Here is a 24,785-nt window from a genome sequence, read left to right on the forward strand (position 1 = left end):
CACACCAAATACTTCCAGTCAACTTTACAGGATTTTATCAGCTCTGAAATTGAACCCCAACACCTGAAGCAGGAGGTGAGCAAATTGTCTATCAATTGAAACAGTGAAGGGCACTATTGCACATATGAGGGTTATGTTACCAACCCAGCAAAGAATACAAGATGTGTTTCCCTAACAATATAAGGAATACAAGCACACTCCGCTTCTTAAAAGAACTATAGGTCTAGTATGAAGTCTCTCTGTTTTCTGCATTCTGTCTTCCAAGACTACTGAACAGAAGTTCAGAGATTTCTCAGTCTTTCCACTGACCAGTGGAAAAGAAGTGCACAGGACTTCTACAGCAGAAACCCCTGAGGTCAGCAGTTCCATATCTCACATCCAGCCTAAAGCAAAATGCTTATCAGTGCAGAAGATGGCCTCAAGCCATAGATCTAAGCAGTATCAATCTCATCACCTTGAACTGTGAGGGCACACCACCTTTTTAAATGTTGATTTCCCCATAAACGCATGTAACATGTACATTGGAGGAAATCAAAGCAAAGCAAACTGCTGTTGAAGTAAAATATCATGCATAAACAATTCTCTCACTGAGGAAAGAGAGTAGGGAAACAGTTTAACCTGGACGTCCATAGATACCTTAGTGATCCTGGGGTTAAGAAAATATAAAATTGAAATACGGAGGCTCAAGTACCTACTGCCAGTAGCTAGAGCTTCATAGCTTTCATGTAGCAACATTGATTTAAATGTCTGAAGTTCTGGGCTCTAGCTTTCAACAAAGCTGAAGAACTGGGAGGTTCTACAGAGAAAAGTTTGAAAGCAGAATGATATAACCAAGAGCAGCTGGGCCAAAGGAGCTCAGTATGCACATGCCCGCAGATGGAGCACAACATTCTCTAAGGCAAATATCAGATAAAGCACATGAGAAAAAACCTGCTAGCTCAGCGTTTTTGTAAATAGAGAAGTACCTTCCCCCCCTCACTCTGGTTACCACTGTGCTCAGAAAATAACTCCTCGGCCCATCCCCCTCCTCTGACTGTACCACTGCCTCCAGCTGGCTGGGGTGACTGACAGACTGCATAACAAAATATTTGAAGTCATGATAGTAAAAATGCTTCACTATTATGCACGAGAAATGGTTTCCACTAGGGATTAGTTAATGGAGAAATATTTTGGGTACTTTTTGCTCAAGGGGTTTCCTTTGCTTGCAGGGTTGTTCAGAAAAAACTCCCTGAACTTTGAACTGTATCTGCAAAGTGAAATAAACAAGAGCCATATAAATACCACAGCCCTTTTCCCCACACTGTTTCCTTCTGCAGCGGAGCCAGGCAGAGCTGCCAAGAAGGGGGAGGAGAAAAGGGTAAGTGTGCTGGGTTTGCTGTGAAAGAGCTTCATGACTTAAGATTTGGCAGAGTGTTTGCTTGTTTCTTTGGCTGAAAAGGCTGACTGTGGAAATTTCCATTGGAAACTAAGTTGAAAGTTGAAATATGAAGAGAAGTATAAGGCAGGACATGGCTCCCCTGCAGCTGGCAGGGCACACAGCTGTTGCTGGGCGCTGCATGCCAGTGCTGCAGAAGGCTGCTGGAAGGCAAGGAAGGATATCAAAATGTCCTGAGAGTCTCATGTGTTCATAATGGATATAAGGGCAGGCTGCTTTCCTGATGTGTGGAAAGAATAGAAAAAGGCAGTGTTGGTATCTATTGGACCACAGTTTAGTCTTCAAAGTACTTTACCTAGAACGTCAGGAAAGAACCGTCAGGGACAGCTGGATTTCACAAATGCAGCAACAAATCACTCTTGTTTCAAAATTTCGATTATTATTAATCTTTTAGGCTATGACAAGATGGATGGAACATGTATTATTTATCAGAATTTATTGTTTCCAAGCTGTTTTGTGGTCACTGTCAGACTTTGATGTAAGTGGTGAAATTGTACAATTCCACAACCTAGGACACGTTGGGGAGCAGCTTTATAATTTTAAGTATTTCTTGATAATATGTGTTTAAGCCAAAACTGAGATGTTAATGGAATAAAATGAAAAGGTAATTATAGCATTTCTTATATGCTTTGATTTTCGTAAACATTAACTGAGCTAAGTATGGATATGAGATTTTATAAGATCTGAGGAGTCCTGAAATTCAGTTTCCATTTCTGGTTTTTGCAAAATTGTTTCTGGTGCCTGACTTCTTCATAGTTTTTTTCTCAATGGGATCCAGATACTCCAGACTGACTTGTAAAAATTTTGAAGTATTTTTTATTGTTTTCTGCTATGTTCTGTAGCACTTACTGTGTACTGAAATCCGCTGTTGGTGCGTGTACTTTTAAGACAGTGGAATTACCTGTAACTGGAGTGAACTGGTCTAGATTCTTCTTGACATAAACAGGCTTACCACAATTTATTTAAAAAAACAGGAAACAAGGACACTTTAAAATCACTGAAGTGTTAAAAATGGTCAAAAAGAAATTACAAAGAGAAATATTAGTAGTACTGAAAAAAATTCCAGTTATTCTGAATGTTTCTTTTGTAGCTGTTCAAACACAGTAACAAAAAAAACCCCACAAAAACCTTCAAGCACCACAAAGAAAAAACACCTGCCTCTATTATAGAGGAACTCTACTGAAAAACCAAAGAAATTAAGCAGTAACCAAAGAAATTGAGCAGTAAACAAAGAGCTCAAATTTATTCTTAGAGGGCTTTGTTTCTTTTCTTTTCTTTTCTTTTCTTTTCTTTTCTTTTCTTTTCTTTTCTTTTCTTTTCTTTTCTTTTCTTTTCTTTTCTTTTCTTTTCTTTTTTCTTTTCTTTTTTTTTTTCTTTTTCTTTTCCTTTGTTTTCTTCTTTTTTTTTTCTTTTTCTTTTTCCTTTTTTTCTTTTACTGAATGGAGCCAATATGCTGCCCTGTTTTCTTATGGGAATTTCAGAGTCTGAACTTTGTTTAGGCATCGGCCTTACTTTATTTGTTTTGTCTCTTGTCAGGTAAAGCCCAGCCATGTGGGCAGGTCTGGGGCTAGTTCTGGCCCTCTGTCTCCTCCCAGGAGGAGGGACAGAGATCCAGAACTGCCAGGAGCCCCCAGAATGGCGTATTGGGGAGGAGGACCCGATGTGGAACTCCAGGGGCTCGGTGACAGTGGTGGCTCTCCTCCAGGCCAGCTGATTACTGTGCCTGCGGCAGGCTTCCAGGTAAGCGTGGGTCTCATCCCGGTTTTTGTTATCCAGCTGAGAATGCTACGTGTGCCCTGCCACCGATGCACTCCAAGGACTCTAGCTGCCCCAAATGCCATCATCGCCGCTGGCATGTGTGACCCAGTGACCTGGCTCACTATCAGCAGAAGGGTTCTGTGCCAGTGGGCAGGATTCTTTATCTCTTGACCTACTCCTGACTGGCACATCATCTTCTCCAAATTAGGTTTCCAACATAATAAATAGTATGATCAACTTGACATTAATGAAACCCAAACCACAGGAACACCCAACAGAAAAAGCAACAGATCATTAATGTAGCAAAAATGGTGAAGCCAGGAAATATCACAGTTCTTTAATATTTTTAGATCACCTGAAATAGAGAGATCTGTGATCATTGATTTCTTATGTAAGACCCATAGAGGAAAAAATAAACCAAAACATGTGCTTTTCATGTGGCTTTTCAGCCTGCGTTCAGAGATCCTACACATATTTTAAAAATCCAAAAGTTAAGGTAAATACTGTCCTGTCAAAAAATTGATGAGGCATTCAAGGAAGTCATCACTGTTAGGTTTTCATCCAAGACCTGGGACATTGGTGCTCTATTTTCAAGAACTTACTCCTTGCAAATAATTAGCTATCATGACAGTAACAATAGCAATAAAATATTTTCAAGCTGAGCCAAACGGGAATTGCATAAAGCTTTTATCTTGATTCATTTGGGAATTGTGAAATTATTTTGGCTTAAAAATTCATAGTGCCAGTTTCAGATTTGAATTTTAGTCATGGTGAGAACACCTTAGTTGGCCCCTCTAGGCTGCACAACTTACATATCATAATAGGCTTTGCAAGGTTATTAAGAATTTGATTTAAAAACATAGTGGTAAATCTGTGGCTCTGTCAAAGTTAAAACTGGGCTTTGTGTTTCGCTTTCAAAGTAGCTGGGTTTGGTTCTTACATTTTAGAAAAAAATTGAAGAATCTTCCACATTCTAGACTATTTCTCATAACTGAAAAATAAAAGTCTTCTAGAGCAATTCCATATGAAAAATACAATTGAAAGGGAAGAAACTCCACATCATACAGGTCTATTAAAAGCAAGATGGAGTGTATTAACTTTTGTGTCAAATCTCATGATTCTCTAATGATTTATGGTCTTGCTTCTTTACATTCCCACTAGTTTGGAGGACCTGCGAGTAAAGTTAGAGAATGAAGGATTGGTCAACATCTCGTATGTGGTTGTCAACCATCAGGGAGCTCAGTCCCGGAGGGAATTTCACCTACTAAAAGAACGTGTTTCAGACTACATTACTGTCTACCAGCAAGATGAGCACCAAGAGGATGTCTGGACTACTTTAAATGGAAACAAGGATGATTTTCTTATCTATGACAGGTGTGTGCTTGCAGACAAACATGGGAAAATATTTGCATGTATTTTGAGTAATGTTTTGCGAACCTCTATATTATTTCATTGATATGCAAATCACAAAGACATCATGCTCAGCTTCTAAGCTGAACTGTGTAAAGTGCTAGTATTTACTGGAAAAACAAAGTTACAAAAGCAAAATCTGCTTTTGTATAAGTAATTTTTGAATGATTATTTTTTTTCTTTATAATTGCCATGGATTTAGACGAACATAAGTGAGTGTAAAATTTGGTAACATGTTCATTTTTTTATAGTGTGTTTATTTTCAGATAACTTCATTACATCCATGATTCAAAATAGAATCTTTTATCTCATGGAAACTCTTTGATGAGAGTTGTTGAAAATGCCATGTAGACATAAGGAAAAATTAGAATTTAGTTAAAACTTAAAACTTCCGAAGAAAATTGCTTTTTGATATAAGATTCTGCCACAAGTATATCTTGGCAGCACCAGTAGGAAGTGAAGTTGAAATCCCAATTTTTTGATTTTGATGTGATGGTAGTTACTTGAAAAATCCTACACTTGAAACATGTCTATCCTTGTTACTTTATATTACTGTGATGAACATTCCAAGTTCACACTAAACCATAATAAGCTTAATACTGAGTTAGAAAGTTACTCTTCTAACTCATGTGATGAATTTAAACAAATTAGCTACATGAGGTTTGTGGGATGAAGCTGGCAGTGGAATGAATGATCTTGAATGTTGCAGCAGCAAATATGCCCAAGTAAGGAAGGCTGTCATACAACAGACAAAGAGAACAGTGCTGTATTTCATCTGGGAGGGGGCCCAGACACCTTGCCCAGAGCTTTTGAAAGGTTGACTAGTTCTGTGCTCTTGACACACAGGGTATGTGTACATTATAAATTGGCTTAGCACTAGCCTGGCCATGATCCATGATGGGTCTAGGAATCTCTGTTCTTATTGTGCCTTAGCCACGAAAGCTTTGCCTGCTGCTGGTCCTAAATGTGCAGTCCACATGTGGGGAGCTAAGGCCAGGGGACTGTGTGTTGGCACTGAACGAGCTGCCCTTGTGTACAGGTTCTGCATTTTCTACAGCTCCTTTGAGCACATCAGTTGTTTAGTCAAGATCATATCAGAACCCTCAAGTGCAGACATGGGGCAAGCAGGCACCATAACAATCCCCTCATGCACAATAAATCAGTAATGCAGGTGCACCACAGTGTCCATCCCAGTCAAAATACCTGTCAGGTTGCATAAAAAAAAAATTGGTAAGGATGCAGCAACCACTATGCAAAGAACCCTTCTCATTATCCCAATGGGTCTGTAACGAGTGCACCTCTGCCAGTCTTTAGTGCCACTCTAGGACAAGGCTTCTGGCAGTGAGCTACCACATCAGCCAGAAATGATGCTTCACACCCTGGCCAGTGCAGGTGAGCAGGCAAGCATTGTAAGGAAGATACTGGATTTGCCTGTGAACTGGAACAGAAACACTCCTTGTGGAACTGTACAGTGTGGGTGGATTGATGCAAGTAAAGTGAGGTATCATAAGAAAAGAGATTTAGTTGTAGGTTTTTGTAACCACAGAGTTCTTTCTCTCCTTAGATGTGGCCGTCTCATGTATCATCTGGGTATGCCCTACTCCTTCCTGCATTTTCAGTATGTGGAAGAATCTATTAAGATTGCATACTGCGAAAGCAAGTGTGGAAACTGCTCTTACATGGTATTTTCTTGTCTCATTCTGTGTATAATAGAAAAGTGGATTTGATTGGTATTAAAAAAATATTTCAGTGTGATTAATCCAAAAATATACAATTTTGAATTTACATATTTCATGCATCTTGACAGATAGTTTTTAAACATTTTTCTAAGCAAATTATATTTGATTTTGAATAGACTGATTGACTATCTGAATTCCTGTCCTTGATAGAAATGCAAGTAATTGTCAGAAATGTAATGCAATCTTGGAGAGTAATTCTGTTTGTAGATCTATAGAAGTAGTGAGCAATTAACTACTCTAATTCTGTGGGATGGGTAAGTACGTATTTTTTTTAAAACCCAGAAATCAAACTCCAGCTGGTTTGTGTTACTATTTATTGTAGTTTGCATTTAAACACAGTCTACAGGAGTTATTTTAAAAAAGTGATAATACAAGGTGAGAAATTATTGTTACTGCTATAAAAGAAGGGTAGCTTTCTTTAGTGAATCATTCAAGTCCAGAAATACTTTTTAGGATTATCAAGAAATGTACATACTTCATGGAAGTTCAATGAAAATAATAATTTTTGATCCCATTGTGCAGTGTTCCGGCTAAATGTAGACTATAGACAGGACAGATGTAGGATCTAGGAAAAGAATAATTGTTATTAGCAGTTACTGGAATTGCTAAAAAGCCCTGTATAGTTGACAGTAGTGTGACAGCACAGGGCTATTTCTTATACATTCATATGTTCAGCAAAATAGCGCTAATAACTTAGAAGTGCCTTTCATGCTCTGTAAAAATGTTAATCTTTTACATCTAGTTTAATTGAATACACTGCCCTGTATTTAATGCAAGCATCTGTTTTGCAGGAACCTGATATTGATGGTGTCTGTGAAAACATCACTAAAAAAGCAGTTGAAGAGCTGTCAGAGATAGAACCCGAGCCGACAGACCAGCATTCCCACCCCAGCCCGCACACACATGGACACCACCACCGCCGCCACCACCACCGCCACCATCACCAGGGCAGTCGTGATCCCAAACACGAGAACCACCAGGCTGCTGCTGAAACTGACAGACATCATCCTCACAGCGCCTGGCGCCACAAGCTTTTCAGCCGTCACAGACACGGTCAGACAGGTAGTCAGGAGCACGTAGACACTGCCCCTCCAGGAGAAATTGTGGAAATTCCACAAGATAAAAAACTACGAAAGAAAGGGAAAAACAGCTGCAAAAACCAGTTAACTTGAAATTGGCAGACAGGATCAGACTCTACCTCTGGTAGCTGATCCTGTCATTGTCGACACCTTCTGTTTGAAGAAGTAGGGAATTCTGTCACCTGACAGTGTCGCGGAGCACTACCAAATTCTTGCAGGTGACACGGGCAGCTGGCAGCAGAGGACGTCACTGAGTCTTGACAGTGCCGTCTGCTCTCTGCTGCCTGACATTCATCACCAGCAGGAGCAAGTGAAACCAGTGACACCTGACAGTGACAGGAAAAGGCGAGGAACTGATCCTGAAAAACAAACTAAGCACCTTCCAGAAACAAGGGAGTCACACTAACTCAGTTAATATACTTGCAAGAGCAGAAAAATGAACAGATTTAGTGTTTTAATTGCCCAAAATTCAAAATTGTGCTGACAGGTATGGGTAAATTGCAAAGAAGTGTATTTTTAGAGCAGCGCTCTTAGAATGATTGAATATCTGTCAAATTCCATCAGTGAAAATCTTCATGATTTAAAGGAATTTGGTTGACCCCTAGTTTGTTTTTCAGTTCCACTGAGAAGGTGTCTGCATTCTCGATTAATTTGTCTTTCTTGTTTCTCTTCTAACATTCTGCTTGCATTTGTGAGGACAGGAGCATAAACTATGACCTAGGGGCTCCTGTCTGATGTTTTGCAATCAAGAACAGAAGAAAACCAAGACAGATACTTTAATAATTTTTTATTAGGAAGACAATAGATTTGAAGTTTGTTTTTTTTTTTTCCTAACCTGGGGATACAAATCACATACAAGCAAAACTTACTCCTAAGCAATGTGACAGAATAATTCCACATAACAAATGTAATATATAGACAGTAACTGCTTTATTTTTAAGTAACAGATTGATATACTTAACTTTGACAAAGCTTTTTTAACAAAGCTAAGAGCTTTGTGGCTCTTAGGTACAATAAGACTGTCATTAATACATACTGCTACAGCATGTAAATTCCTACTAAATCAATTAGATCATCCTGAAGTCAGAAGTAGCGTCAACAACTGAGAGTCAGAATCAAAAAGAGGGTGGGATGAAACAAGTTTAATCTTTGTATAATGTTGATCTTTGTTTATAACAGTGCTGAATTTGATAAATCTGTACCAATTAGCAAGCCATATCAATTAACATAATATACCACTTAAACTTGTATCACTTCTCTGTCTATAGCCTAGCATTCCTAATGTTTGATTAACTGAATGGAAGTAAATCCAGTTGTTTGAAGGATTCCTGGATGAAGAAGAGAATATTCATGAAAAGAAAACTGCTATGAAAGCATACACCATAATTAATGATGGTTTAATAGGGAAATTACTACTCCTACAAAACCTGAACCTTTTTATTGTGAATGCTGATTAGCAAGAGAGTAGCTTTGAATATATATAGAATGCATGCCTTTGGAATGTTTGACAAGAGTGTTTTCAATAAAACATACTTTCTTCATATCTTGTTTTTATTTTGAGATGCAGAACTTGAAACACTGAAATACTTCAAGTCATTTAGTCAGAATCTCCTCCGTTTGAAGGGGAGGTCTTGGCCTTTATTAAGACGTTGCTCCAAGTCTCTTATGGTATTTCGTAGAATTTCAATTTCTTTGTTTTTCTCTTCCTGGAGATGCTGCAGCTTCTGTAAAAGTATAGGCAAAGGCTTCAGTCTTAAACATCACATAAAATTATGTAAAATTTGTTTTGCTACTGCAAGTAAACTATATTCTAATAAGTATTTTATATCACAAAATTAAAAAAACTATTTCCCCAGAATCCTGTTTTTCTGCCATCCTAAAGTCTTAAGCCTACAAAAAAAAAAAAAAAACCAAACAAATCCCAAAACCCAAGCATATGCAGAGTATTATATCAGTGTCACTGATGTCAGATCTAAGTTTCCAGGTTAACAATTCTGTAGGAGAAACCCCAGGGAACTCCTGTTTCAAACACCCTGGAACAGTATCTGTGTGCTGCACACTATGAGAGCACTTACCCTTCGATAGATACTTTGTGGCAAGACTGAAGCGTCTGAAAAGGACCTGGTGGTTTTATCCTGAGCTCTTGCCAATTTAGCGTTGAACTGAAAGAATCAGGCAAAGACAAAATGGTGAGAATGAACGGGGGGGGGGGGGGGGGGGGGGGGGGGGGGGGGGGGGCGGGGGGGGAAGGTGTATTAAATATGTCAAGCATAATTTTCACTTTTTATTAGTTGCATTTTTTTACCTGACAGTAGTAGCAGTAACCCTTTCTACTAAGTCTAGAAAAACAAGGCTACTTATGTTTATTTTAAAAAGAATGCAGTTACAAGCTGTATTTCTTTAAAAAAAAGCCTCAAAGTTTTGCACAAGTGTACAAAAACAATTAACTAAAACCATGTAGATAAAATAGATGCTTCTGAAAAAAAGAATAAAATTGAAGGCTTCTCAGCCACATATCTACAGGAGGAGAAAATACAGAAGGTGCTAATATCCTTCAGAACCATCATTCTTCTCTTACGTTCCAAGGATTAGTCAGCCTGAACACTTCCACATCTTAATTCTTTTTTGATGTATTTCCTTAATTCTTTCTTTAATGAGACTGTTTTAAAACATGAGCAATGAAATACATGTTGAATGCTCTCTCTTAAATCTCTGCAGGATTAGAAATTTTTATTGGAATTTTATTTTAAAATATATCTATTCTCACCATTCAGAAATTACAACCAAGAAAGTTAAGCAGAAAACATTGTTGAATTTTTTAATAGCTCAAAATCTAAAACTGTTTCTAAGTAATTTAATTTGGAACAAGAAGAGAGCAACCTTCAGTCTCCCTACACAGTAGGTGGAACTTGAATCCTGAGCAGAAGTCAGTTACCATTGTGGAAGGGAGCACCTGCCACTGATCCTCACAAAGGCAATAAATGATTAAGTTTTCTAGATTCCATCATATTACTTTGTTAAGTACTAATTAATATTTTTTCACTACACAGTCTCTTTGAAGTCTACCCAATGCCCAGTTCATCTTTAAGTCAGCTCTGTAATGCATACCTCTATCTGCAGTTTAATTATTTCATTCTGCTTCTCTTCATTTTGGATTTTCAGCTGTCTAGTTAGCTCTAATATTTCCAGTTCTTTTTTCTCTCTCTCTTCTCTATACTCCATTTCTTTTACTTCAACTAGCAACACAGTAACACCAAAATTATTATTATAATAGATGAAATTATATAGATGAAAAATTAACATCATTTTCCAAATATTAAAACTTTCCTGAACATCAGGTAAACATTTCACTGGAAGACAATTCAAGCAAAAACCATACTGAAACTATATGAAAACCACACTGTCCTTTTAAAAAGACACCAGTAAGATGGTGTCTTTTTAAAAAAGGCATATAATTTACAAAAACTTTCCTTGTTTTCATGTATATGGATGACCAAAAAAATACTACTTTTTAAGGTTATATCTCTAATGGAGCCAATGAACATAGAAATCAGTTTTTCCTCACCGAAGTATTATTTTTTTGTGAAAATAATGTTCTACTCTCCTGAACACAGATAGAAAATTCAAACAGCAATCTAGCTTGCAGGTCAAAGCAAAGTTCCATTTGACACTTAACTCAAAATTTCATTCCTTCTGATCTTTATGCTGACATTCCCAGCATTTGTTCTAACCATCTGGGAATTTCTGCTCATCCCATGTTGCTGTTCTATTGCTTCATTACCACTGTCTGCTCTCTTCATCAAAGATAAAATTGCATTAAACACTGCCCACTTCTAGCGTTCACATGTTTCCACTAAGAAGTGGAACTCATATTTATCCTAGACAAAACACAGCATCTACAGGTGACAGGATGTTTTACCCATTGCTAAAGCATTCGGTCTTCAGAGAACTTACATTTTTTCCTTGTATCGCAATTCAGCTGTGTTATTTCTAATTTGTGGTCTTCCTCCTTGTTTTTAATTTCTGTCATGAGTTTCTCAATTTGATCCTTATGCGCCTGTGAAGGTAAAATGTTTTGTAAAGATCTTTCAGTTTCTGTGCTCTTAGCCTTCTGCAAAGCACAACCATCATATAAAAATATACAGTACTCTATAATTCAGTACTTGTTTTATCGTCAATCTTGTAAATTTAAATGCCCAATTACACAGTCTGGTTGAAGTCCATAGATTAAAAACATAGTAGATTTCATTGTATTACAGCTATCTGTTAATATAAAATTGGAAACTGTACTTCTTAGGAGAACAGGCAAACGGAGAGGTAATATTCCTTTCCTGAGAAGAGGATCTGACACAATGATGCAGTTAGTTAAGGGACGACAGTTTCACCTTTGTGGGTTTTTGACTCAAGGATTGCATGATTCGAGTGTGTGTTTTGTTAGGATTGCTTGCACAAAGAATTCCACAATTCCATGTTGGCAGCAGGAGACATATCAGTGATACCAGCAGCAGTGATGCTGCTGGCACTGACGTTCAAAGTTTGAAGATGCCAGTTATAAATTTACTCCAGTAGGAACAGCAGAATTTTCAAGGAATTGTCTGTAGCTGCCACTGTTGAGGTGCTGACTCCAAAGCTCTTGTTGCAGCCTTCTGACACCCACCAGAGCAGTGCCTGAGGGCACTCACCAAGGCAGTCACTGACTGGGGATCAGGATATGGGGACATGGTCAGGTGCCTTCAGAATGACACCAGGAGGACACAACATGCTCACACATGTGTTTAATGGGTGGAATAATAGTTTATCACATCCTTCAGAAAGCATTATTAATTTTTCACTTGAACAGTCAAGATAATAGCTCTACTGGTACTAATACTTAAATTTAACTCATAGCACAAACACAGGCAAAGAAAATCAGATCCGCACCCTCCACATGGAGAGAGAAAAGAGAGAACTATGACTAGGGCTGCTGGTTTTACCTCCTTTGCAAAAATGAGTGTCATAGATACAAAGTACAGAGATCATATATGGAATTTATTATGAGGTACAGATAAGAAATAGAGACCTACTATCTTTGTTGTATTTATTCCTCAATAAACTGGACAAAATTCAGACCACGCCTGATTCTCTGGCAGCACAACCAGACATCTTTAATGTGAAAACCCTATTTCCACATGAAATTTTATTTTAGTGCAAGGGATTAGAATGATGAAGCTGAATTTGAATTTAAAGCTAAATACAGCTAAAAAAACCCCAAGTGCATCTTAGATTGAGCCAAAGTTCTCAGCACCAAGGAGTTTTGACCTCTTAGTTCCTCTAACACCTTCTACATGGATACTGTCATGAGAACAACCCTTCTCTTTTTACACATGAAAAACATTAACAGAAGAGCACCAATAGCAAACACTAAACAAAAAGATATACAGCATAATAGAGATGCAGTATTATTCCTTTATCTAAAGAATGATAATTTGTGACATACCTCTTCACAAGTCTTTAATTTTTCTTCCAAGATGTGAATGGTTCCCTTCAGTCTATCATTTTCATCTACATAAACAAAAACTATATGGTACAGTACAAAGTACATTTTGACAATTTCTTTAGCATGAAAGAGGAATAAGGAAATTACTTGCATTTTTTGACTTGGCTGAACTTTGAGGAACTTTTTTTATAGGCATTGTAGTCATCATTACAGAACCACATACTCTCTGTTTCCATTTTTTAACAAGAAAAATCATAGTTTAAGTTTAATAATAATATTTACTTGGTATTACTACTTAGAGCTTTCTTTAGTCTTCTGAAAAATGATGCATTCAAGAAAATTTAGATGCAAAGTTCTTTGACTCAGAAAATAAAAGACTATTATCATGGCTACAACAGTTTCAAATGGGAAGATGCAAGTTCTTAAGTACCTGTTTCCCAAAAATCAGAAAACTATGCAAACACAGAATTTAAAGAAAATAGATTTTTAAAAATTATTAATATCAATTTAAGTATTAAAAACATCTGTATACTTCCAATGATAGAGGTTTATTAATATATATGTTAATATGCCTTGAATGCATAATGGTTATAAAATTAACTTCATGGTGTACTGCTGAGCTGTAGTATAAAGATATAGCAAACACTTTTTTTTTTTTCAAGTAAAAATGAGTAGTTGTCAATGTGGATAACAGCAATAACATTTAATAACATTATATACTAAGGATTAAGACACGCTGGTTTAACACAGTGATAAAAACTGTGCATAAACACTTGAATAGTCTACAATCCAACAGCTGACTGGTACTTTCTCACCTTTTGTAAAATTGCTTGTGTTATGCTACAATGAATTTAAAGCCCAACTATTGATTAAAATAACCTCCCGGAGACAGTTACCAAGTAAACTATGGCAATAATGGCAATAGACATTTATGACTGCACACGATTGATTTAAGAAAATTTTTTTTGTTTCTCTTTGCCTGCCAGTAAGTTTCTGTGTCTGAAAAAATTCAGTAAACTTAAATGAAAAAATAAAATGCCTGCTCATTTGAAATTACAGTACAGCATACATATAAAACAGCATTTTTTGCCTTTACCTTTCACGTTACACTGGTTTTCAATGGTTTGTGTTAGACCCTTTATCACATTCTGTAGAGCACTGCACTCTGAAAGAAATTTAAGACCCAGTATTTTTGAATAGTGTCTCCACAAATTTACATTCTGCTCACAAAATTTTATCAAATATTTTATAATAATTTTTGTTAAATATTACTCTAAGTCTTTTTACTGACTGTAGAGATGATTATTATTACGTGGTTACTGCTTAATTTTAGCTTTTAGTTTGAAGATTGATTAAAATCAATTTTATGAAGCAATACAAACAATTTCATAGAAATATTAAATGTTTGTTTCTAGTCAGAAAACAAGTATCTTTTTGTTTTCTGGGCAATACTAGAAGTTTTCCATATCAGGCTTCCAGCAATTTGATGTATTTAATGAAACTGACTTACTTTCCTGATGGTATTTCTTTGCCAATTTTCTTTTTAACAATACCAAGAGAATCCACTCATTGCAGTCTTTCACCCCTTTTTTACCCCTTTCTTGATGCATATAACATTCATCTTATGGCTCAACATAAGCTTTGAGAGATTCAGAATATGTGCTATGGTTCTATTATCTCATTTTATACAACAGAATTATATATGCAAGCTCTTATCAGTTTACACAGTTGTATTTCATAATTTTATTTTTAAAACTGTATTTTTAGTATTCAAACACCATGTGTACTTCCTGTAATACAGGATTTAGTTTTCATTAATATGACTTTTATCCCTTATGTTCATTGTAAGTTTATCAGTAGAGTCACAAAACTGTCAAAGACTGACAACAGCAGAGGCTCTACAACTGAGGTTGCTTACTTTTAAAACTTCTCTTTCTCTTTCCTAAGTACCACTGTGTTTCCTAAATGGTTTTTCATTTCCACAACACATAAAAGTTTGCTAAATAACAGTTATTCATCTTATCAAACCAAAGCCCTTTTGAAAACTGTCTGTCATATCACTAAAGACTACATTACAAGTGAGGAAGATGAACTAAGATGCCAGCTAACAGGTTCAGTTTTCCGCTCAGTCTTTTTGACCGTCAGCCTGATCTTCCATCAAGTCTTTTCATGCAACCGAGTAGGTTAGCCAGATACCTTTTTCCGTTCCGTATTTCCAAAAAAAACCAGTAGAGGGAGCACGAGCAGCACAGAAACATTGCTTGCCCCTCAGTGCCTGTGCCAGATCAAAAGTAACTGTGGAAAAATCCTATTCAAAGTCGAAATGACGAGATCAGCATGCCCGTCTGTACCAACTAGTTGTACTACAAATTTCCTCCCATTTGAAAATGTATGGAAATTAACTCAGATGCTTGTAATTCATACACAATTTGGAAAGACATCTGAGTCAACACTAGAGCAGCAGCTAGTCTTTAAAAAGAATCACAACTGTTTAAGTGTAAGCCATTCTTTTGTACAGTCCCAAGAATATCTGCTTATCTTTCTTATCTTTAAAGGATATATCTTTGCAAATCTCATATGTACCTAAAGTTGTGACTGGAAAAAAAATTCCTGGGAACCCACAAGTTTTGCTTGCCTACATTAAGGAAAAGAAGCAGAATTTTTCTTAATGTTTGCAGACTTGCAGATCACTGTCATAGCCTCTGCTATGGATCCTGTGTAGCTTATTCCCTCTAAGGAATACTGCCTACATAAAGAAAGACTGAACAGCATAAGTGTTCATCTGTATTTATGATTGATTTTTTTACAGGATAATTACATCAACCACATTTTTCTTTAATGCCTTAGAAATGTCAAATAAACAAATACGCAACCCTTAAGATGCTAAATAGAACCTCCTTAAGTATTTCACAGACAAAAATGTGATTGCTTTATTCCAGAAAACGACATTAGAATTTAAATCAGAACTGTAGCATCACAAGAGTCTATTTAGCCACCACAGAAAAGGTTTAAGAGTAGAAAATAAAGATGTCAGACTTGTATCTGTCTAAAATGGATCTGCAATTATGTACACAAAACAAAAACTGGTTTTTTGAATCTCATCTTTTTTTAGCAAAGAACGTATCAACAGAAAATGATTAATTTATGACCTTTCAACAGAGTGTATATGCAGGCCAATCTGCCTTTCTTTTTCCACGTTATCCTGGATATAAGTGTTTCACTGCCCTCTCCCTTGATTTTTACGTGTTTTCTTTTTTCCTTTGTCTTTTTTTTTCAGAATTTTCAATCTTCTTTTACCTTAAACAGTTCTAGGAAAGACTTTTGACAAGGATATCAAAGACTCCCCATGTTGTCACTTATTGAAGATTTCTTGGGGTGTGAAATACTATTTTGTTGTTGTTGTTTCTTTAAACAAAGTGTTCTTCAGCCAGGATAAAATTCCACTTCCTCACCCCACTACCACTGGTAGCTGCAAACCCTACAGGATAGGTGGAACAACAGCCTATCCTTCCACAGCCCTCTTTCTTTCTGCTTCTCTGCTGTAAGTATCTGTTGCCTTGGACCAACTCTTCAAAAGATACTTCAGGAGCTGTGGCTGAGTTGGGTTCTGGGAAACAGCTTGGGATGTAAGGCTCGGAGAAATATTTTTTCCAAGCCACAACTGGCAATATCACTCTATAAAAGCCATTCTCACTATTACAGTCTGTTCAGATAATTGTTGCCAGAGTAAAGATTGGAAGTATCAATGCTGTATTTGGTCCCTTGTGCCTCTCCAGTGCTGCAGGGGACCCCTCTATAACCCCATCAACATTAATGGGGATTTGGGGTCTCTTTTAATCCCACAGTGCTTTGACCTTTCAAAAGGTTTTTATGAAGAATTTAACTATTAGTTGCAAAAGTTTTAGTACTCTGATTCTGAATATCACATATGCTATTACCTCTTTTGAAGGGTCAGTGTGGAAGATCAATTTAATAAAGGTGCAAAGACCATTTCTATCAAATGCAAAAAGAAAAATAAAAATTGTTTAGAAATGTTATAGACTTACTAATTTATAATCACTACATCAGCCTTTCACATCCTTTTGAGATACTCCTAAAGTCACCACCACTATTCACACGCCCTGCTCATCTCCAGAAACATGTTGACTGTTTACCTGAAGGTTCCTGTGATAGTCTCTGCCACAGTTTATGTCAATTTTCTGTCCTAGAAGTTTTTTTGAAGCTCTGCTTTATGAGCACCAATAATGAATACAGTTCAGAACAATAAACTTACAAGCATTTTATGCCCTGATATTTGAAGGGTTTACCTTATTGGTAAGTGCATTATTCTAATAGTTTACCTTACTGGTGAGTACAGATCACAGAACCACAGAAAGGGTCCCTACTGGGTTATCTGGCCCAACCTCTCTGCTCAGGCAGGGCCATCCCAGAGCACACGGCACAGGATTGCACCCAGATGGCTCTTGAATGGCTCCAGTGGGGGAGACTCCACCACCTTTCTGAGCTTAACCTAACAAAACAGCCATGATAATTGTCTTTATTTCTAAATAAATTCTATCCCTTTGGTGTCTTACTCATATTTTACTTCATTATCATCAAATAGCTTTCAGAATCACCTCTTGGATGTCTCACATTGTTCCAAGTTCCCACTTTTCACTGGTTTTTGTCAATGTTACTAATAATCTCTGCAATTACTCTTACTCATTGACCAGGATCCTTGTCTTACAGCAATTCTGCCTCCTGTCTATATCTGCACTATCCCTATGACTTCAATATTGTTGAGTTTTGTTTTTTCCTGACTATCCCTGTTGCTGAAACATTAGTTCATATTTCAGGCTGATTGCTCTGGTATTTTTACTTGGACTTCTGCCACCCATGCTTCTTTTTTTTGTCCTGTGTTTCAAAAGAAGCTCCAGAGGCTGTTCTGTTCAGTTATATCAGCGTAACTATCTCAACAAATAATTTCTCTCTTATCTCATGAAAGTGAGGCAATACTGTTTACAAAGCTCAAATCTCTCTTCTGACTTTGATCTGTTTTCAGTCCATTCCTCTTGTCATCCCAGCAGCTCTGGTTTCCTGAGTTGTCTCTTTCATTTTCTCTGCTACCTTTTATATCATAGGTTCTATAGTAAGAATTATTTCTTCTTTTTGTCCAACTTTTCCTTTCCTTTTTTACAAATTGTTTTATATAAACCCACTCCTTTCTGGATTCATCAATAAAGAAGCCTCTTCTGTTTCTGAGTGACTGTCCTGCACTGTCTGACTTTTGTGCTGAATAGAGAAACGTGTTTCTGACTCAAACCAAAGTTCCATCCAGTTCACTATGCCACTTCACAATATACACCATGAGATACTTCAGGAAAGATGAAAAAAAAGCTAGATAAATGCTATCATTAGTACATCCTCTCAACTTCCCAAACACAGAATGAAGGGGGATGATGAGAGATACTGTCTTTGTGTTTAAAAGTTTGTTGTTTTCCATTTTTTTTCCAATTTTTTTGGATTAATATATACCTCTGTTATGCACAGGCTTCTGTGGAACTGATTTAACTTTATTTTGTAATGTGTGGCAAAGTTCCTCCTTTTGTTAGCTTTAAATCAATATACAAGTTTTATTTCCATCTAGTATTTTTATTACATTAGACAATGAATCTTCTATTCTGTAATCACTTTCTCTGTGCCATTCACAATTTTACAGCTATGAGTCATATCAGCTCTATTCTTTGTCTTGGCTGAAAAATTCCCAGCCAACCAGTTTTCCCTCAAATGTACCAAAATTGTGACCAAACCTGTGAAAGTTCTAGGTGCATTTTCCCCCATGCACCTTCTGGGTGTTTGGCTGGGCACAAGGCCATCTTAGAAAGAGGATAGATGGTGACATTGAAAAAGAGGCTGGAGCAGATTCAGAAATAGCCATCCCTTCTTCCCATGGGAGCTGCTTGTAAACAGAGGCTTTTGCCCTTGGCCTGTGCTGCAGTTGTGTGACAGCCACACACTAGACCCTAGTCATGACCTAGGGAATGATTTTCTGGCTTGACATCAGATCTGCTTCTTCTTCTACTTGGGACTAAGTAGAGATCCTTGGGCCATGTCTGGCCTTTGTTACCATTTCTGAACTCCATTCTGACTCAGCCTCCTGAGTCACTCTCATCAGTACAGACTTGTTTGTTAATGTAGACTGTTGGCTGACCGTGGCAGTCCTCGCTGGGCCAGCCCTGCATGGGCACAGTGGGAGTGAGTCTTGCATGGTTAAACCCCTACATCCATGGTCTTTGTTACAGGAGTAGTTCCTGATTCCTTGTACCTTGCTCCCTCCTAGCAATACCAAGCCTTGTCTCCTTATCTGTTACCTTTTCTAGTTCTGCTATTGTCTATTTTGAGATGTGTGGACCAGAACATGACATAAAAATCACAGACCTTACAGAGTCATAATGCTTATTTCTCTTTTTCATCATCCTGCCTACCACTGTGTTTGCTTTGTCTACTGATATTTTAAGAGAATACAAATATTTTAAGAGAATAAAAATATTTTATGAGAACTGTTTAGAGGACACCAAGACCTCTTTCCTGAAAAGCAGCCGACTAACATCAACAATTGTTTATACAAAATGCCTCCCATTTGTGCTGCTACTGGTCTCCATCTCCCCTACCATCTTGTACCATGAGTTTTTGGTGTATCTGAAGAGATTTATCATCATAAACAAACTTCACTCACTCAATAACTCTGTTTCAATGCTCCATTTCTGATTATGCTAAATTATCCAAGTCCTAGTGAAGATTGAAATAGAACCCAATTGGCAATATCCCTCCTGTGTGAAACTAAGTTTATTCCTACCTTGCTTCCAAACTTTTAGCAGGCTGACTTCCTAGAGATGAAAGTCCCACAAAAAATGCACCTTTTATCTACTTTACAAACTACAGAAGAATAAGCAACCACAAATCCATGCTAAGCACTAGATATTGTTTCTCATTTCAAATACTCATCTGAAAACAGTTCTAGAATAAAACAAATCTTAATTTTATAGTTTTCCCTGTAATTCATCCTTTGTTTCACAATTTTTTCATTATGATTATAGACTTATAATTCCCACTTATAAATGGTAAATGAAGTTTTATTAGCATCCATTGAACAGTCCGAATCCTCATAAAATTAATAAAAATATTACTATTTACTATGAGATGGATTTCACTACAATTCAGGGTTAGGCAATACTGCTTTTCCCACATTTTTACCCATGTTATTTTTTATGGCTGAAAATAATGGAAATATCTCTCAGAACTTCTTGAATACATGCAAAAATCATACCTATCTAATAAAGTAACTTACCCTCTTTTACTGATTCCTCCTTTGATTGGCTTAATGCTAGCAATCTGTTACATTTTTCCAGCTGATGAATCAGTAGGTTATTTGCATCATTGATTTCTGATATTTTCTAGAAAATTGGAGAATGACTAACATTACATTGCCATGTTTTAAGTTTTGAGTTTTAAGTGAATAAAAAAATTAACAATTCCACAATACTGCAGTCCAAGACTGTAATATTTCCCATTCAGGATATTCCTTTATAGAGAAAAATGATACTAGACTTGAGATCCTTTACTGTTCCAAGTTTACCCTGCAGAACTAAGAATGCTGACTTACATCATGAGTTATAAACTATTTTCCTCTCAGTCTTGTAGCCCAGAGTCTGGATCAATCCTCTGCAAGGTTCTTTCTACTGCTTTGCATATGAGGCTGTCAACACTCTTGCAGAGCAACAACTTGAACAATATGTGGGAATAGGAACTGGTATAATAAGTTTATTCCAAGAGAAATGCTAAATTTATTTCAGGTGCTCCTTTTATACTACCTCTAGTATGGATTTGCTGACCAGGAATCAGCAGAAAGCTGATCAACATCAGTCTAAGAGAAACACAGTACTGATTTTCCTCAGAGGGTCAATCATTTGAGAAATGACACACACATAAGATAAAGGAAATTCAATGCATATGGAATGTAGGAATTCGTGCTCCTGATAAGGCAATGACATTTTTCTAGGACAAGAAAAGACAACTTCTGAAAGAACACCCCAGCACTAGAGCACCTGGTCTAGTGAGAGGTGTCTCTTCCTACAGCAAGGGGGGGTTGGAACTAGGTGGTGCATAAGGTCCCTTCCAGCCCAAACGATTCTGTGATTCTATGAAAGCAGAGCAATGCAGTTAACCTTCAACACCATCTTCCACAGTCTTCCTAAGAAAGCAGATTTGGCCTCTGCATGATTAAAATTCTAGCACAGAAACAAAGGCTTCTCAGATTTCACTCAGAATCCACTCCTATGTCTCCAGGATACAGTCAATACAAACAGCTTTCCAAAGGAAGTTGGTATTACAAGGCATAACAGTAAGCTGATACAACTTAACATTTTCAAAAAAATTTTGAAAATGTCACATAATAATTATAGATGGCAGTCTCAACATTTTTTACCTTCTTCACTTACCTTTTCTATCTCTGAGAAGTCATATAAAAGCTTATCAAGGTTCACTATACTGGTTTTCTTCATAGTTTCTTCATCACTATGATTCATTTATTTCTGGATTGTATAATCAAATGATGACTAGATATATGTAAAAAAAAATCAATAAATTAATATATTTATCATTCACTCAACATAAAATCTAAAGCAAAAATGTAAGAAGAACAAAGAAGACTCTTTTTTAAATTGAAATTTTATTTTTGCATTGAAGGTAAACTTCAGCCAATTTAAGATCTTGTATTTCTGGGAAATACAGTGAATGTCAGAAAGCCCAAACAATACCTGCCAAGCTGATATATTGTGGCTGAATTTGGAAAGTTTGCTGTAATTAAAAAAGTTAACCTGGATTCACTTCCGTAGACAGAATAAAGCACCAGGCACATATTAATTCAGCATTCTTTATCTGTGTGGATGCTCTAATACTTGGCTACTCGGGTTTAAAGGTACTTACATATTTTCTTATAAACAACAAGTGTTAAATCAGTGATAAACACATAAACCTTGCTGCAGAATAAAAAGACAGTATTTTGAAAGGCACCCATATAGTTCCAGATTTTTAACATAACCCCTATTTTTGTAAATTCTACTTACAGAATCTTCAACATATATTAGCAAGATGGATCTGAAATATACAACATGAATGCTTCTAAAAATATTCAAACTATTTCTCAACATCAGGCTCCATGAGACAAAAATTCCAATACCTACTAGTAAACCATGTGGTCCAAACAAAATCACCACTTCTATGCAGAAATGTGTGAACAGCCTTTTTACAAATAACAAAAAAATTGCAATCAGGGAGATGAACTAGAAGTTAAAATGTGTTCACTACCCAGAAACTGAATGAATTTCCAGACAGAAATACTTGCAGTACAGTTAGGCAAAAATAGGTAAATGCACAACACTAAGCAGAAACCAAAATTATATAACTAAGTAATTTTCTTAGTCATTCAATATTTACAGGCTTTTATGTGCATGTAACTTCTTGAACAAAGCAGTAAGATATTGGTTCTGTGTGTTTAATATTTTTTCCTTGTGCCCACTCCTTCCTCAGTGAGACTAAAACTAATTCATAAGCCAAAGCTCAGTTTTTTACATTAACAGTTTAAATTAACAGAATATAGAAAACTTTGAAAAATTAATGCTTCTTAGTTAAATTAATGGGTTTTTTTTAAAATTAATTAGTAATCTTAATGACTTGCAGCTTACTACAATGCAACGGTTTGTCAAATTGGGGTTTAAAATATGTATTCAGAACACTCAAATTTTTAAAACAATTATCCATCCTAATATTCTGTTAGTTGATAATCTAAATGTACACTATGAATGTCAGTCCTCTGACTTTTCCAATCCTTATCATGGGCAGTATCTTATGTTTGTCAATCACCATTTTTTTCATTATACTTTTAAAACTGTGTTGTACTCTCCACATTTAGACAGAGGATAGAATTCAGGGAGCTGCTGTGTTTTGTTTGTGTATTTCCTTATTCTATGGCATCACTTGTTTTCTCGGAAGACAGGATGTGCTCAGTACTTGGCAACAGTACCACTGGGTACAAAACTCCTGCTGAACTGGAACAGTAAATTAAAAATGATGTTGTATTATTAATGTTGTATTTTTTTCCAGCAGGAAAACTCATCACTGTTATTTTTGTTCATATTACTATTACACATTATGTCTTCAAAAGGCATTTTTTGTCAAACCTCCCGCTCCTGTTTTGAACGGTATTTATGTCACTGAGAAAAAAATTAAAGATTTAAGTCGTGGGTTTGGCTGCTGTGACACCGTCCTTTAATGCCTCTTTGACCCCTTCCCACCCATGCTTTCCCAGTATCACTTTTGAAACTATTGTAGCTGATGATCCCGTTTTGAAAGTTAAGTTTTCGATTTTTTGGCTGCATATGGCAGTGAAACTTATATATATAGAGACAGAGAGAGAGAGAAAGTGAGAGAGAGACGCACACATATTAACCGAATGTAGGAATTATTCAGTATCAAGCACATCAGGGCCCCCCGGCCTCTCCCGGTCCCCGCCTACGCCGCTGCCCCTCAGGCACCTGAGGGGAACGCGCGCGCCCGCCAAGGCGGGAAACCCCGCCCCGCCGCGGAGCGTACCATACCGGCCCTGCAGGGGGCCCGCCCTCCCCCCCTGCCCCGCTGGTGGGCTCGGCCGACCCCCACTGTTTACAGAGTCCTCTGAGGTGCGGTGGGGTTCGCCCTTAAAACATGGGGATGTGTCCTCCTTTGTCTAGCTGTTAATTTACTTTATGGACCTAGGTTTTTTACAGAAATAGGCTTTATAATTGCATTCCCGGAGCCCAAGGTGCAATATAGTATGTGACATTTCACCCTTAAGCGGAAGGGAGTAGCCGAGATTCATAAATGCTTGTAGTTGAACAGAACGACAAAAGTCAGGAGGTCTGCAAAAGTGTGAAAGTGGTATGTCAGCTCCTGACCTACTCTGTAAGCACATGGCAGTGGACTAAAGGGATAAGATGGAGGGGAGAGGAGGGGAGGGGAGAGGAGGGAAGAGGAGGGGAGGGAAGGGAAGGGAAGGGAAGGGAAGGGAAGGGAAGGGAAGGGAAGGGAAGGGAAGGGAAGGGAAGGGGGCTTGGGTGGTCTTGATCTCCCCTGTAGTCCATGTCCACTTGTTAGCCTCTTTCCTGTGTTTGTACTGTGCTGGGTTGTGCTCCAGAAACTGGAACAACAATGTTTGTCCTGGAAAAGTGCTGCGCTACTTCCACATGGCCTTCTCCAGCCACATCTTGTTCTTTCTCACACTGTGTTGGTACCAACAATCCTTGGTGATTACCAACAATTCTTGTCTGTTATTACCAGCTGTCCTTTCTTGGCTCCACAGCACTCCAGCTATGCGTATTGAAGACACACACATTGAGACATACCCCCTTATTTCTGAGATTCTAGAGTATAAATCAACTTCTTGTCCAAAATGCTAAATACTCCATAGCTTTCTCAGATAAACGGTTTTTGTCTGTAATAGAGTGAGAAGATCTTACATCTTGAATACATTTTGGTGCTGTCCCCATGGTCAGAACTGTCTGCTGTGCAAATCAGAAGATGTGGGTGCACGCAGAACCTTTTGTGCCTGCAAACACCCAGAGAAATAACAACCTACCAGTCAGAGTCACACGTGCTGTTTGGCAGGCAGCTGCTTTATCAGAACATCTGTGGGTTGGTTGTGTGCACTGGGACATTGACTAGGCAAATTGATAAAAATAATTTTCATGGATAGAAGGTCTGCAGCTGAGATATCAGTGGGGAAAGGACACAGTGCCAAGTGTGTCATGGGCAGATATTAATAGAGAAAGAGGTACCCAGGGAACTTGGAACACACTACTCACGTTTTCTAGCTC

At 37.4% G+C, this 24,785-nt stretch overlaps 2 protein-coding genes across 3 annotated transcripts; one reads left to right on the forward strand and one right to left on the reverse strand.

Annotated features, from left to right (window-relative positions):
* The first annotated feature begins 1,214 nt into the window (after positions 1–1,214).
* Positions 1,215–8,962, forward strand: SELENOP (selenoprotein P). Of its 2 annotated transcripts, none has more exons than XM_071425476.1 (5): positions 1,215–1,357; positions 2,972–3,175; positions 4,355–4,567; positions 6,168–6,285; positions 7,134–8,962. In XM_071425476.1, the coding sequence occupies exons 2-5, from the start codon at positions 2,985–2,987 to the stop codon at positions 7,794–7,796; spliced, it is 1,185 nt and encodes a 394-aa protein (XP_071281577.1). In that variant the 5' UTR covers positions 1,215–1,357; positions 2,972–2,984; the 3' UTR covers positions 7,797–8,962. The 2 variants fall into 2 exon arrangements, with proteins under 2 accessions (XP_071281577.1, XP_071281578.1); XM_071425477.1 differs by having other exon boundaries at positions 7,134–7,778.
* Positions 8,963–9,022: 60 nt separating this feature from the next.
* CCDC152 (coiled-coil domain containing 152) lies at positions 9,023–21,461 on the reverse strand. The gene is made up of 8 exons (XM_071425478.1): positions 21,375–21,461; positions 20,225–20,330; positions 13,994–14,062; positions 12,898–12,962; positions 11,376–11,478; positions 10,530–10,657; positions 9,497–9,583; positions 9,023–9,145 (listed from the first exon to the last, which is right to left on the reverse strand). The coding sequence occupies exons 1-8, from the start codon at positions 21,459–21,461 to the stop codon at positions 9,023–9,025; spliced, it is 768 nt and encodes a 255-aa protein (XP_071281579.1).
* Between the last annotated feature and the right edge of the window lie 3,324 nt (positions 21,462–24,785).

Source organism: Agelaius tricolor, unplaced genomic scaffold (genome assembly GCF_023055355.1).
Source record: "Agelaius tricolor isolate 1412-34295 unplaced genomic scaffold, bAgeTri1.0.p SCAF_4, whole genome shotgun sequence".
Taxonomy (NCBI): domain Eukaryota; kingdom Metazoa; phylum Chordata; class Aves; order Passeriformes; family Icteridae; genus Agelaius; species Agelaius tricolor.